This window comes from Oncorhynchus kisutch, linkage group LG30 (genome assembly GCF_002021735.2).
Source record: "Oncorhynchus kisutch isolate 150728-3 linkage group LG30, Okis_V2, whole genome shotgun sequence".
NCBI lineage: Eukaryota > Metazoa > Chordata > Actinopteri > Salmoniformes > Salmonidae > Oncorhynchus > Oncorhynchus kisutch.
Window position 1 is genome coordinate 45,612,977 of NC_034203.2, and position 16,566 is coordinate 45,629,542.

Sequence of the window (16,566 nt, forward strand, 5' to 3'; positions counted from 1 at the left end):
ACATCAGACAGACACCCCAACATCAGACAGACACCCCGACATCAGACAGACACCCCGACATCAGACAGACACCCCAACATCAGACAGACACCCCAACATCAGACAGACACCCCAACATCAGACAGACACCCCAACATCGGACAGACACCCCAACATCGGACAGACACCCACCCCAACATCAGACAGACACCCCAACATCGGACAGACACCCCAACATCAGACAGACACCCACCCCAACATCAGACAGACACCCACCCCAACATCAGACAGACACCCCAACATCAGACAGACACCCCAACATCAGACAGACACCCCAACATCAGACAGACACCCCAACATCGGACAGACACCCCAACATCAGACTCACACCCCTGGGGACACAAACCTGCTTAGGGACAATGTCTGAGTCCCAAATGGCACCCTATTCTCTATGTAGGGCACTACATTTGACCAGGGCTACTCCCTATGTAGGGCACTACATTTGACCAGGGATACTCCCTATGTAGGGCACTACATTTGACCAGGGCTACTCCCTATGTAGGGCACTACATTTGACTAGGGTTACTCCCTATGTAGGGCACTACATTTGACCAGGGCCCATAGTAATAGTGGATATTGTGAAGTGGTATGCAGGGAGCTGGTCGTTGATGAGGGTTTAGTGAGTGAGAAACTCCATCTCACAATTCAACGGCTCAGACACGAGATGTATGTGGCAGAGTCTACAGACAATCATGGACTACAAAAAGAAAACCAGCCAGGTCGCGGACACCGACATCTTTCTCCCGGACAAGCTAAACACCTTCTTCCCCCGCTTTGAGGAAAACACAGTGCCACCAACGCGGCCCGCTACCAAGGACTGTGGGCTCTCCTCCTCCGTAGTCGAAGTAAGACATTTAAACGTGTTAACCCTCGAAAGGCTGCCGGCCCAGGCGGCATCCCCAGCCGCGTCCTCAGAGCGTGCTGGAGTGTTAATTAACGGACATATTCAATCTCTCCCTATCCCAGTCTGCTGTCCCCACATGCTTCAAGATGTCCACCATTGTTCCTGTACCCAAGAAAGCAAAGATAACTGAACTAAATGACTATCGCCCCGTAGCACTCACCTCTGTCATCATGAAGTGCTTTGAGAGACTAGTCAAGGACCATATCACCTCCACCCTACCTGACACCCTACACCCACTTCAATTTGTTTACCGCCACAATAGATCCACAGACGATACAATCTCAACCACACTGCACACTGCCCTAACCCATCTGGACAAGAGGAATACCAATGTGAGAATGCTGTTCATCGACTACAGCCCAGCATTCAACACCATAGTACCCTCCAAACTCATCATTAAGCTCGAGACCCTGGGTCTCGACCCCGCCCTGTGCAACTGGGTCCTGGACTTCCTGACGGGCTGCCCCCAGGTGGTGATGGTAGGAAACAACATCTCCACTCCGCTGATCCTCAACACTGGGGCCCTCTCCTGTACTCCCTGTTCACCCATGACTGTGTGGCCAAGCACGCCTCCAACTCAATCATCAAGTTTGCAGACGACACAACAGTAGTTGGCTTGATTACCAGCAATGACGAGACGGCCTACAGTGGGGAGGTGAGGGCCCTCGGAGTGTGGTGTCAGGAAAATAACCTCTCACTCAACGTCAACAAAACTAAGGAGATGATCGTGGACGTCAGGAAACAGCAGAGGGAACACCCCCCTATCCACAATGACGGGACCGCAGTGGAGAAGGTGGAAAGCTTCAAGTTCCTCGGCGTACACATCACTGACAAACTGAATTGGTCCACCCACACAGACAGCGTGGTGAAGAAGGCGCAGCAGCGCCTCTTCAACCTCAGGAGGCTGAAGAAATGTGGCTTGTCACCAAAAACACTCACAAACTTTTACAGATGCACAGTCAAGAGCATCCTATCGGGCTGTATCACCGCCTGGTACGGCAACTGCTCCGCCCACAACCGTAAGGCTCTCCAGAGGGTAGTGAGGTCTGCACAACGCATCACCGGGGGCAAACTACCTGCCCTCCAGGACACCTACACCACCTGATGTCACAGGAAGATCATAAAGATCATCAAGGACATCAACCACCCGAGCCACGTCCTGTTCACCCCGAGCTGGGACGGAGAGACTGAAAAAAGCTTCTATCTCAAGGCCATCAGACTGTTAAACAGCCATTACTACCCGGCTACCACCCGGTTACTCAACCCTGCACCTTAGAGACTGCTGCTCCATATACATAGACATGGAAACACTGGTCACTTTAATAATGTTTACATACTGCTTTACTCATCTCATACTGTATATAATGTATTCTACTGTATTTCAGTCAATGCCACTCCAACATGGCTCGTCCTAATATTAATATATTTCTTAATTCCATTCTTCTACTTTTAGATTGTGTGTATTGTTGTGAATTGTTAGATATTACTGCACTGTTGGAACTAGGAACACAAGCATTTCGCTACACCTGCAATAACATCCGGTAAATATGTTTTTGTGACAAATAAAATGTGATTCGATTTTTGTCAGCCTCAGCAGAATCAGCCTGTATTAGATTGATAATTAATATTCACACAGCAACCAAAACCCATCCAGTACAGAACAGATGCCCCTAAATTAGGAGATAAATCTGCATTGCAAATATCTGTTCTTCATTTAAACTCTCTGAAGCCTCTCATTATCAAAGAGAAGCCTTTCAACTTCTCCTTTATAGGACGTTTCTTGAAGCCAGTTTTTTTTTACTAATCTTTTTTCGGGATTTACCTGGAAAGGATAAATCATACAACACACTGTAGCATCATTTATTTGTTGTAACTGATTGTAGTTAGAACTTTAAAACATATTTCAGAAGTAGTTTTTGTCTGAAATCAAAGAAGGCAAAAAGTTGTGATTGTAACTGATAATGAACCTGTAAGGTCGATGTCGTTGTTTTTGTTTGAATTGTTTCCGTGTTCGCTATGAGGGGGAACGATAAGACAAGCGGAACTATGTGGCTCAGAACTGTTGGAACGGGGACTATTATCGTAGTAACACACCTTTGGAGTGAAGGCAAACCCGCGCTGTCTTAGCTAAGTTTTCATGTCTTCGGGGTTCGTTCGTAAAGGTTGAAGTGTGTATGTTAGGATGGTAACGTTATAATAATTAAGGGTGAAGCGTGTATGTTAGGATGATAACGTTATAATAATTAAGGGTGAAGCGTGTATGTTAGGATGATAACGTTATAATAATTAAGGGTGAAGCGTATATGTTAGGATGATAACGTTATAATAATTAAGGGTGAAGCGTGTATGTTAGGATGATAACGTTATAAAAATTAAGGGTGAAGCGTGTATGTTAGGATGATAACGTTATAATAATTAAGGGTGAAGAGTGTATGTTAGGATGATAACGTTATAATAATTAAGGAGGAAGTGTGCATGTTACGATGATAACGTTATAATAATTAAGGGTGAAGCGTGTATGTTAGGATGATAACGTTATAATAATTAAGGAGGAAGCCTGAATTCATGCAAGGAATAATAAATGTGAAGTTTTTGATTTCCTCCCTTCTGTAATAAGCAGCCAATTAGGTTATTTTCCTTTATTCATGTGTTTAATCTGATACTGTTACAGCTCCGGCTAAACTGTTTATGTATGTCAGCACTTCAGAGTTATACCAAGCTAATAAGTCACTCGTAAAATCAAGGAACGGTTGTGTTCTTGGTTACTGGAGGGAGCTACAATGATAATGTTAACATTTGGCTTTTGATCTCTCTCGCGGTCTCTCTCCCTCTGTCTGTCTCTGTCTGTCTCTCTCTGTCTTCCTCTCTCTCGCTCTCTCTCTCTCTGTCTCCCTCTCTCTCGCTCTCTCTGTCTCTGTCTGTCTCTCTCTGTCTCCCTCTGTCACTATCTCAATTCAATTGACTTTATTGACATGACAAGTTCCTCATTACATACATTGTCAAAGTATACATATAGAAAATATATTAAAAATTAAAAATGTATATATCAATAAATGGTGGGACACACAGCAATAATAATAGTAGTAGTGGACATGGGATTACCATTAACAACAACTACAACAACAATATTAATGAGAACAACAATACATTAAAGCAATGGTAGTAGACCAGTATCAACATGACTGAGAAGACACATGACCTGGTAGTGGACCAGTGTCAACATGACTGAGAAGACACATGACCTGGTAGTAGACCAGTGTCAACATGACTGAGAAGACACATGACCTGGTAGTGGACCAGTGTCAACATGACTGAGAAGACACATGACCTGGTAGTAGACCAGTGTCAACATGACTGAGAAGACACATGACCTGGTAGTGGACCAGTGTCAACATGACTGAGAAGACACATGACCTGGTAGTGGACCAGTGTCAACATGACTGAGAAGACACATGACCTGGTAGTACACCAGTGTCAACATGACTGAGAAGACACATGACCTGGTAGTAGACCAGTGTCAACATGACTGAGAAGACACATGACCTGGTAGTAGACCAGTGTCAACATGACTGAGAAGACACATGACCTGGTAGTGGACCAGTGTCAACATGACTGAGAAGACACATGACCTGGTAGTGGACCAGTGTCAACATGACTGAGAAGACACATGACCTGGTAGTAGACCAGTGTCAACATGACTGAGAAGACACATGACCTGGTAGTAGACCAGTGTCAACATGACTGAGAAGACACATGACCTGGTTGTGGACCAGTGTCAACATGACTGAGAAGACACATGACCTGGTAGTGGACCAGTGTCAACATGACTGAGAAGACACATGACCTGGTAGTAGACCAGTGTCAACATGACTGAGAAGACACATGACCTGGTAGTAGACCAGTGTCAACATGACTGAGAAGACACATGACCTGGTAGTAGACCAGTGTCAACATGACTGAGAAGACACATGACCTGGTAGTGGACCAGTGTCAACATGACTGAGAAGACACATGACCTGGTAGTAGACCAGTGTCAACATGACTGAGAAGACACATGACCTGGTAGTAGACCAGTGTCAACATGACTGAGAAGACACATGACCTGGTAGTAGACCAGTGTCAACATGACGGAGAAGACACATGAATTGGTATGAAAGACAAGACAAAACAAGATGGGAAATATTATCGACATTACTTTGCACTTTTCACTGGCTAACCAGGTAGGCAAGTTGAGAACACCTTTATTTAACCAGGTAGGCTAGTTGAGAACACCTTTATTTAACCAGGTAGGCCAGTTGAGAACACCTTTATTTAACCAGGTAGGCAAGTTGAGAACAAGTTCTCATTTACAATTGCGACCTGGCCAAGATAAAGCAAAGCAGTTCGACAGATAAAACGACACAGAGTTACACATGGAGTAAAACAAACATACAGTCAATAATACAGTATAAACAAGTCTATATACGATGTGAGCAAATGAGGTGAGATAAGGGAGGTAAAGGCAAAAAAAGGCCATGGTGGCAAAGTAAATACAATATAGCAAGTAAAACACTGGAATGGTAGATTTGCAATGGAAGAATGTGCAAAGTAGAAATAAAATGGGGTGGGGTGCAAAGGAGCAAAATAAATCAAATAAATACAGCAGGGAAAGAGGTAGTTGTTTGGGCTAAATTATAGGTGGGCTATGTACAGGTGCAGTAATCTGTGAGCTGCTCTGACAGTTGGTGCTTAAAGCTGGTGAGGGAGATAAGTGTTTCCAGTTTCAGAGATTTTTGTAGTTCGTTCCAGTCATTGGCAGCAGAGAACTGGAAGGAGAGGCGGCCAAAGAAAGAATTGGTTTTGGGGGTGACTAGAGAGATATACCTGCTGGAGCGTGTGCTACAGGTGGGAGATGCTATGGTGACCAGCGAGCTGAGATAAGGGGGGACTTTACCTAGCAGGGTCTTGTAGATGACATGGAGGTTGTGGCAGGAGGACACATATTTGGCTGCCAAAACTGCACATTTAGGCTTTTCACCCAATAAATATTTAATTTTTTCTTAATCTTTTATAAGTTTAAAATTATTTGTATTGAATTATAATTTTGAGAAAGAAAGATTCTCTTCGGTCTGAGTATTTGTCACAGTGTAATAGGAAATGCAGCTCTGTCTCTACCTCTCCCCTGGAGCAGAGTGAGCACAGCCTGTTCTCTCTGGGCAGCAAGGTTTGTCTGTGACGACCGATCTCTAGAGCCAGACTGTCCTCTCTGGGCAGCAAGGTTTGTCTGTGACGACCGATCTCTAGAGCCAGACTGTCCTCTCTGGGCAGCAAGGTTTGTCTGTGATGACCGGTCTCTATAGCCAGACTGTCCTCTCTGGGCAGCCAGGTTTGTCTGTGACGACCAGTCTCTATAGCCAGACTGTCCTCTCTGGACAGCCAGGTTTGTCTGTGACAACCGGTCTCTATAGCCAGACTGTCCTCTCTGGACAGCCAGGTTTGTCTGTGACGACCGGTCTGTAGAGCCAGACTGTCCTCTCTGGGCAGCAAGGTTTGTCTGTGACGACCGATCTGTAGAGCCAGACTGTCCTCTCTGGGCAGCAAGGTTTGTCTGTGACGACCGGTCTCTATAGCCAGACTGTCCTCTCTGGGCAGCCAGGTTTGTCTGTGACGACCAGTCTCTATAGCCAGACTGTCCTCTCTGGACAGCCAGGTTTGTCTGTGACAACCGGTCTCTATAGCCAGACTGTGCTCACAGAGTCTGTACCAAGTCAGTGTTTTCCTGAACAGATAATTAGTCTGTCACCATGTACTGTCTGTTTAGAGACAAATAGCATTGAAGTTTACTTAGTTGTGTTGTGGTGTCTTTGCTTTGTGATGATTTGGTTGGGCCAGATGTTCTGAGTGCTGTCCTGAGGCTCTATGGGGTTTGTTTGGGTTGGTGAACTGAGCCTCAGAACCAGCTGGCTGAGGGGGACTCTTCTCTTGTTTCATCTCTTGACATTGAAGGGCAGTGTGATGAAATGTCTTATAGATGTCTCTCTCCCCCCCGGTCCCCCCAACAGCGAATCAAGGAGGGCAGTGTGGTGGACAAGGTGAAGGTGATCTCTGTAGGAGACCACATAGAATGCATCAACGGGAAGAACATTGTGGGATCACGTCACTACGAGGTGGCTCGCATGCTGAAGGAGCTGCCGAAAGACCAGAAGTTCACCCTCAAACTGGTGGAGCCCATGAAGGCCTTCGGTGAGTGGACAGCTGGGGACTAGTGTAGGCTTTAACAGGTGAGTGGACAGCTGGGGACTAGTGTAGGCTTTAACAGGTGAGTGGACAACAGGGACTAGTGTAGGCTTTAACAGGTGTGTGGACAGCTGGGGACTAGTGTAGGCTTTAACAGGTGAGTGGACAGCTGGGGACTAGTGTAGGCTTTAACAGGTGAGTGGACAGCTGGGGACTAGTGTAGGCTTTAACAGGTGAGTGGACAGCTGGGGACTAGTGTAGGCTTTAACAGGTGAGTGGACAGCTGGGGACTAGTGTAGGCTTTAACAGGTGAGTGGACAGCTGGGGACTAGTGTAGGCCTTAACAGGTGAGTGGACAACTGGGGACTAGTGTAGGCTTTAACAGGTGAGTGGACAGCTGGGGACTAGTGTAGGCTTTAACAGGTGAGTGGACAACTGGGGACTAGTGTAGGCTTTAACAGGTGAGTGGACAACAGGGACTAGTGTAGGCTTTAACAGGTGAGTGGACAGCTGGGGACTAGTGTAGGCTTTAACAGGTGAGTGGACAGCTGGGGACTAGTGTAGGCTTTAACAGGTGAGTGGACAGCTGGGGACTAGTGTAGGCTTTAACAGGTGAGTGGACAGCTGGGGACTAGTGTAGGCCTTAACAGGTGAGTGGACAACTGGGGACTAGTGTAGGCTTTAACAGGGGAGTGGACAGCTGGGGACTAGTGTAGGCTTTAACAGGTGAGTGGACAGCTGGGGACTAGTGTAGGCTTTAACAGGTGAGTGGACAGCTGGGGACTAGTGTAGGCTTTAACAGGTGAGTGGACAGTTGGGGACTAGTGTAGGCTTTAACAGGTGAGTGGACAGCTGGGGACTAGTGTAGGCTTTAACAGGTGAGTGGACAACAGGGACTAGTGTAGGCTTTAACAGGTGAGTGGACAGCTGGGGACTAGTGTAGGCTTTAACAGGTGAGTGGACATCTGGGGACTAGTGTAGGCTTTAACAGGTGAGTGGACAGCTGGGGACTAGTGTAGGCTTTAACAGGTGAGTGGACAGCTGGGGACTAGTGTAGGCTTTAACAGGTGAGTGGACAGCTGGGGACTAGTGTAGGCTTTAACAGGTGAGTGGACAACTGGGGACTAGTGTAGGCTTTAACAGGTGAGTGGACAACAGGGACTAGTGTAGGCTTTAACAGGTGAGTGGACAGCTGGGGACTAGTGTAGGCTTTAACAGGTGAGTGGACAGCTGGGGACTAGTGTAGGCTTTAACAGGTGAGTGGACAACAGGGACTAGTGTAGGCTTTAACAGGTGTGTGGACAGCTGGGGACTAGTGTAGGCTTTAACAGGTGAGTGGACAGCTGGGGACTAGTGTAGGCTTTAACAGGTGAGTGGACAGCTGGGGACTAGTGTAGGCTTTAACAGGTGAGTGGACAGCTGGGGACTAGTGTAGGCTTTAACAGGTGAGTGGACAGCTGGGGACTAGTGTAGGCTTTAACAGGTGAGTGGACAACTGGGGACTAGTGTAGGCTTTAACAGGTGAGTGGACAACAGGGACTAGTGTAGGCTTTAACAGGTGAGTGGACAGCTGGGGACTAGTGTAGGCTTTAACAGGTGAGTGGACAGCTGGGGACTAGTGTAGGCTTTAACAGGTGAGTGGACAGCTGGGGACTAGTGTAGGCTTTAACAGGTGAGTGGACAGCTGGGGACTAGTGTAGGCCTTAACAGGTGAGTGGACAACTGGGGACTAGTGTAGGCTTTAACAGGTGAGTGGACAGCTGGGGACTAGTGTAGGCTTTAACAGGTGAGTGGACAGCTGGGGACTAGTGTAGGCTTTAACAGGTGAGTGGACAGCTGGGGACTAGTGTAGGCTTTAACAGGTGAGTGGACAGTTGGGGACTAGTGTAGGCTTTAACAGGTGAGTGGACAGCTGGGGACTAGTGTAGGCTTTAACAGGTGAGTGGACAACAGGGACTAGTGTAGGCTTTAACAGGTGAGTGGACAGCTGGGGACTAGTGTAGGCTTTAACAGGTGAGTGGACATCTGGGGACTAGTGTAGGCTTTAACAGGTGAGTGGACAGCTGGGGACTAGTGTAGGCTTTAACAGGTGAGTGGACAGCTGGGGACTAGTGTAGGCTTTAACAGGTGAGTGGACAGCTGGGGACTAGTGTAGGCTTTAACAGGTGAGTGGACAACTGGGGACTAGTGTAGGCTTTAACAGGTGAGTGGACAACAGGGACTAGTGTAGGCTTTAACAGGTGAGTGGACAGTTGGGGACTAGTGTAGGCTTTAACAGGTGAGTGGACAGCTGGGGACTAGTGTAGGCTTTAACAGGTGAGTGGACAACAGGGACTAGTGTAGGCTTTAACAGGTGAGTGGACAGCTGGGGACTAGTGTAGGCTTTAACAGGTGAGTGGACAACAGGGACTAGTGTAGGCTTTAACAGGTGAGTGGACAGCTGGGGACTAGTGTAGGCTTTAACAGGTGAGTGGACAGCTGGGGACTAGTGTAGGCTTCAACAGGTGAGTGGACAACAGGGACTAGTGTAGGCTTTAACAGGTGAGTGGACAGCTGGGGACTAGTGTAGGCTTTAACAGGTGAGTGGACAGCTGGGGACTAGTGTAGGCTTTAACAGGTGAGTGGACAACAGGGACTAGTGTAGGCTTTAACAGGTGAGTGGACAGCTGGGGACTAGTGTAGGCTTTAACAGGTGAGTGGACAACAGGGACTAGTGTAGGCTTTAAAAGGTGAGTGGACAGCTGGGGACTAGTGTAGGCTTTAACAGGTGAGTGGACATCTGGGGACTAGTGTAGGCTTTAACAGGTGAGTGGACAGCTGGGGACTAGTGTAGGCTTCAACAGGTGAGTGGACAACAGGGACTAGTGTAGGCTTTAACAGGTGAGTGGACAGCTGGGGACTAGTGTAGGCTTTAACAGGTGAGTGGACAGCTGGGGACTAGTGTAGGCTTTAACAGGTGAGTGGACAACAGGGACTAGTGTAGGCTTTAACAGGTGAGTGGACAGCTGGGGACTAGTGTAGGCTTTAACAGGTGAGTGGACAACAGGGACTAGTGTAGGCTTTAAAAGGTGAGTGGACAGCTGGGGACTAGTGTAGGCTTTAACAGGTGAGTGGACATCTGGGGACTAGTGTAGGCTTTAACAGGTGAGTGGACAGCTGGGGACTAGTGTAGGCTTTAACAGGTGAGTGGACAGCTGGGGACTAGTGTAGGCTTTAACAGGTGAGTGGACAGCTGGGGACTAGTGTAGGCTTTAACAGGTGAGTGGACAACTGGGGACTAGTGTAGGCTTTAACAGGTGAGTGGACAGCTGGGGACTAGTGTAGGCTTTAACATTTGTAGAGATGAAGGCCTTCTGTGAGGGCATGGGATAAGGGCAGAGGTCTCCAACTCTGTAGGGGGCTGTAGGGTGTGCAGGCACTAACACAACTCATTGTAGTCCAGATTACCTGAAGTTTAAAAAAAAATTTATTTCACCTTTATTTAACCAGGTAGGCTAGTTGAGAACACCTTTATTTAACCAGGTAGGCTAGTTGAGAACACCTTTATTTAACCAGGTAGGCTAGTTGAGAACAAGTTCTCATTTACAACTGCGACCTGGCCAAGATAAAGCATAGCAGTGTGAGCATACAACACAGAGTTACACATGGAGTAAACAATTAACAAGTCAATAACACAGTAGAAAAAAAGAGAGTCTATATACATTGTGTGCAAAAGGCATGAGGAGGTAGGCGAATAATTATAATTTTGCAGATTAACACTGGAGTGATAAATGATCAGATGGTCATGTACAGGTAGAGATATTGGTGTGCAAAAGAGCAGAAAAGTAAATAAATAAAAACAGTATGGGGATGAGGTAGGTAAATTGGGTGGGCTATTTACCAATAGACTATGTACAGCTGCAGCGATCAGTTAGCTGCTCAGATAGCAGATGTTTGAAGTTGGTGAGGGAGATAAAAGTCTCCAAACTTCAGCGATTTTTGCAATTCGTTGCAAGTTATCACCTAGAGAGAGGTTGATGTGATTCTAGTTCTAGTGATTCTTGATGCTTTGTCACATATATACCAGCCCAGTAGTAAAAACACATTTGTATGTCAGAGATACATTAGCCACATTTAAAGCATTATCTCTGAAACCGTTTACTTGGAGTGTATTATTGTGCTGAACAGAGATGCTGGAGCCGCGGTCGAAGGGAGCCAAGGAGGCCAGTGACAATAAGATGGGGACAGGGAGAGGGACTCTGAGACTTCGCTCCAGGGGCCCTGCTACCGTAGAGGAAGTGGTGAGTGTATTCATGTCCCCTGACACCCCTCCCAATACCACCCATGCCCCTTGTGATAGGGGGTTCCCGCTGATGTTGGGCTAAGCAGTGGTTTGTACCAAGTGATGTAATCATTTGTATCATTATCATTACTGTACAGTGTATTATCTATTACTGTACAGTATCTATCACTATACAGTGTAGTATCTATCACTATACAGTGTAGTATCTATTACTATACAGTATATTATCTATTACTGTACAGTGTATTATCTATTACTCAGAGAGGAGTGTGGAATATCTTGTGTTTTCCAGCCGACAGAATTTGAGGAGAGAGCAGTGAAGAAGGTGGATGACCTACTGGAGACTTACATGGGTATCAGAGATACAGAACTGGGTGAGTAGACACGCACACGCATGCGCACACACACACACACACAGTTTCAACAGCAACATTTCAACCACTGAGAGAGTTGTATAAATTTGTGAAAGCTCCCCGAGCTAACTAACCTTCTCCCCCCTCTCTCCTCTCTCCTATCTCCCCCCCTCTCTCCTCTCTCCTCTCTCCCCCCTCTCTCCTCTCTCCCCCCTCTCTCCTCTCTCCCCCCCTTTCTCCTCTCTCCCCCCCTTTCTCCTGTCTCCTCTCTCCCCCCCCCCTCTCTCCCCCCCCCTCTCTCCTCTCTCCCCTCTCTCCTGTCTCCTCCCCTCTCCCTCTCCCCCCCCCCCCCCCCCCCCCCCCCCTAGCGGCGACCATGGTGGAGGTGGGTCGGGACAAGAAGAACCCTGATGAGTTTGCCATGGCTCTGGACGAGGCTCTCGGGGACTTCGCTTTTCCTGACGAGTTTGTGTTCGACGTCTGGGGCGCTATCGGAGACGCCAAACAGGGACACGTTTTAACTTTCCCCTGATTCCCTAGCCTGGTCCCAGATCTGTTTACAGCTGGCAAGACCTCACAAACAGATCTGCGACCAGGCTACCAATCCCCCTGAGTACCACAGCTCCACATCTTCATCCAGCGAACTGGACAAATAACAGCCAGTAGAGAAAGAGGCTAAGGGTGCCTCTGTTTTGTAGGGTTACCAGTGTTGCACCCTAAAAGACAGAATCACTTCAGTTATGTCCCACTCAACCTAGTTTCTTGCTTGTGTCCCAAATGGCCCCTCCATATTCCCTTTATAGTGCACTACTCATAGGGCCCTGGCCAAACGTAGTGCACTATATAGGAAATAGTGTGCTATTTGGGATATACATTCTATGTCCTTTTTCCACAGGTTACAAAAGGGTTCTGATGTCTGAATCACCACTACAGCACTTGTCTTTAATGACTGTGGTGAACCGACATGGTGATCACATACAGTAGACTACTGTTTCTCAGGGCTTTAATGACTGTGGTGAACCGACATGGTGATCACATACAGTAGACTACTGTTTCTCAGGGCTTTAATGACTGTGGTGAACCGACATGGTGATCACATACAGTAGACTACTGTTTCTCAGGGCTTTAATGACTGTGGTGAACCGACATGGTGATCACATACAGTAGACTACTGTTTCTCAGGGCTTTAATGACTGTGGTGAACCGACACTGAGGATCACATACAGTAGACTACTGTTTCTCAGGGCTTTAATGACTGTGGTGAACCGACACTGAGGATCACATACAGTAGACTACTGTTTATCAGGGCTTTAATGACTGTGGTGAACCGACACTGAGGATCACATACAGTAGACTACTGTTTCTCAGGGCTTTTTAGAATAGTTCTAAAATGTTGCTGTGGAGTCTGAACAGCAGCGATGTAGTTATAGTGATGTATTATATATCGCTAATGCTGTTAAAGACCCCCCCCACCCCCCTCTACTCCCTCGATAATGCTGTTAAAGACCCCCCCACCCCCCTCTACTCCATCGATAATGCTGTTAAAGACCCCCCCACCCCCCTCTACTCCATCGATAATGCTGTTAAAGACCCCCCCCACCCCCTCTACTCCATCGATAATGCTGTTAAAGACCCCCCACCCCCCTCTACTCCCTCGATAATGCTGTTAAAGACCCCCCACCCCCCTCTACTCCATCGATAATGCTGTTAAAGACCCCCCCACCCCCCTCTACTCCACCGATAATGCTGTTAAAGACCCCCCCACCCCCCTCTACTCCATCGATAATGCTGTTAAAGACCCCCCACCCCCTCTACTCCATCGATAATGCTGTTAAAGACCCCCCCACCCCCCTCTACTCCATCGATAATGCTGTTAAAGACCCCCCACCCCCCCCTACTCCATCGATAATGCTGTTAAAGACCCCCCACCCCCTCTACTCCATCGATAATGCTGTTAAAGACCCCCCCACCCCCTCTACTCCATCGATAATGCTGTTAAAGACCTCCCACCCCCCTCTACTCCATCGATAATGCTGTTAAAGACCCCCCCCACCCCCCTCTACTCCATCGATAATGCTTTAAAGACCCCCCCACCCCCTCTACTCCATCGATAATGCTGTTAAAGACCCCCACCCCCTCTACTCCATCGATAATGCTGTTAAAGACCCCCCACCCCTCTACTCCATCGATATGTTAAAGACCCCCCCACCCCCCTCTACTCCCTCGATAATGCTGTTAAAGACCCCCCCACCCCCCTCTACTCCCTCGATAATGCTGTTAAAGACCCCCCCACCCCCCTCTACTCCCTCTAATGCTGTTAAAGACCCCCCACCCCCCTCTACTCCCTCGATAATGCTGTTAAAGACCCCACCCCCCCTACTCCATCGATAATGCTGTTAAAGACTCCCCACCCCCCTTTACTCCCTCGATAATGCTGTTAAAGACTCCCCCCACCCCCTCTACGCCCTCGATAATGCTGCTAAAGACCTCCCACCCCCCTCTACTCCATCGATAATGCTGTTAAAGACCTCCCACCCCCCTCTACTCCATCGATAATGCTGTTAAAGTCCCCCCCACCCCCCTCTACTCCATTGATAATGCTGTTATTCTACACAGCATTGAGGATATTATGTCTTAAAAACAAGCCTGGCCTTTGGACCATAAGACTATACCTGTGACTGATATAGTGACTGATATAGAGACTGATATAGTGACTGATATAGAGACTGATATAGTGACTGATATAGAGACTGATCGCGACTGATATAGAGACTGATATAGTGACTGTTATAGTGACTGATTTAGTGACTGATATAGAGACTGATAGAGACTGATAGTGACTTATATAATGACTGATATAGTGACTGATATAGTGACTGATATAGAGACTGATATAGTGACTGATATAGTGACTGATATAGCACCTTATTCCTCGTTATAGTGACTGATATAGTGACTGATATAGCACCTTATTCCTCGTTATAGTGACTGATATAGTGACTGATATAGCACCTTATTCCTCGCTATAGTGACTGATATAGTGACTGATATAGCACCTTATTCCTCGTTATAGTGCGCTATATAGGGATTGGGGTTCCATTTGGGATACACGTGAGGGACAATTAGTATCTGATTGATTTAAAACCAGCAGTTCCTTATTAGATACAAATGTCTGAATCTGTGAGGAACATTGTGAAACACCATGTCTCCTAGAGCCTACAGAGGACTTTGATGGGTTTTTATTCTAGCTATGGAGAGTGAACTAACATTCACTTTTCGTATCATTTTTTTCTCCAGGCTGCTTAGTATGTAACTGAACTGTAATAGATAAATACTTCTACTTTATTTTTTATTTGTTCAAATAGAAAATTGTTCACTTGATATTTTAAGCTGGAAAATGTTTTATACCATCTCAAGACCTGGCTCCACCAACAAGCGGAATTCTCTTTTGGAATACAGATTTCTCTTTTGGAATTCAGAATTCTCTTTGGAATTTGGAATTGTCTTTTGGAATTCAGATTTCTCTTTTGGAATTTGGAATTGTCTTTTGGAGTTCGGCAGCCATCTTGAAAGGCTATCGAGGTGTCACTGTTAAAAATGTCTTACACTGTTGAAAGAAACTACTGTAGACTGAATTGAAATCAACACACTGAATTTGAATAGTAATTCTTAGTGTAGTATTTGTATTGAGTTGTTTTCTATTGAACATTGCAGCTTCATAGTGTTTTCTGACAATACATAAAGGGATCAATCACTGTTATGTTTGTTAGATTCAAATAAAAAATACTAGTTCACAACTGAGTGTTGTATTATTATTCATTCATTTCAAAGGAATCCATGTGTATATATTCTGTATAGTCCAGTGACTTTTAGTCATCTGTGCATACATTTTACATATGAGTGGTCGCGGGAATCGAATCCACTACCACTAGAAGCACCCTGCTATACCAACTGAGCTACAGAGGCCCGCCGGAGATCGAACTGGACCACGACGTGTTATAGTCTTTGAATAGCCAGTCAGTGGTCCTACACTACGCATGACTAATTCAGCGTTCACGTGCTCGTCCGGAACGAGGAAACTGACATTTCCGACGTGCTTCGTTGAACCAGTCAACAACTTGAACGATTTCCAAGGGAAATCACATACAGCTGTTCTGTGTTGAGCAGTTAAGAAATAAAATGGTTCTCCTATATACTTAATTTTGTTATTTTATGCAACTTTAGTTGGGCTATATGTTTAGTTGTTTAATACATTATAAGGCCGCATGATGCTACTGATGATGATATGAGAAAAAAAAGTCGCATGAAGGGCACGAGCTCTGCTCTGCTGATTGCGCAGGTTGCACACTCTTTATCCAGTTTGACAAGCACATGATAATATTCTCAACCATCAGACTATGCGTCATGTTTATCAGTTGTATAAACATATAGCCTACGAGTGGAATTATTTATTTTATTTTAGAATGGCCCGTAAAAAAACGGCATCCATATTCTGCACTGGAATAGCGAATGGAGGTGACATGCAAATCAAATCAAATGTATTTTTAAAGCCCTTCTTACATCAGCTGATATCTCAAAGTGCTGTACAGAAACCCAGCCTAAAACCCCAAACAGCAAACAATGCAGGGCAGATTATTGTCAAATTGCAACTCTCTGTGAAAAGTAGAGAGGCCAAACCAGGCATATTGAAATATTTAAAAATACAATTGCAGGAAAACATAGTTTGGAAAGCAAGTAGTTATGGCTGTAAAGAGAAGATAATGAAAATACTA

At 46.3% G+C, this 16,566-nt stretch overlaps 1 protein-coding gene across 1 annotated transcript in view; it reads left to right on the top strand.

Moving 5' to 3' along the window:
• The window catches only part of LOC109883252 (PDZ domain-containing protein GIPC1-like), a 37,997-nt gene extending 22,406 nt beyond the window's left edge, over nucleotides 1–15,591 (top strand). Inside the window, exons 3-6 of the mRNA XM_031810275.1 lie at nucleotides 6,985–7,165; nucleotides 11,327–11,439; nucleotides 11,734–11,815; nucleotides 12,163–15,591. Of these exons, the coding sequence (XP_031666135.1) occupies nucleotides 6,985–7,165; nucleotides 11,327–11,439; nucleotides 11,734–11,815; nucleotides 12,163–12,326 (540 nt within the window). The 3' untranslated portion in view covers nucleotides 12,327–15,591. The remainder of the gene's footprint in view (nucleotides 1–6,984; nucleotides 7,166–11,326; nucleotides 11,440–11,733; nucleotides 11,816–12,162) is intronic.
• The last annotated feature ends 975 nt before the right edge of the window (nucleotides 15,592–16,566 follow it).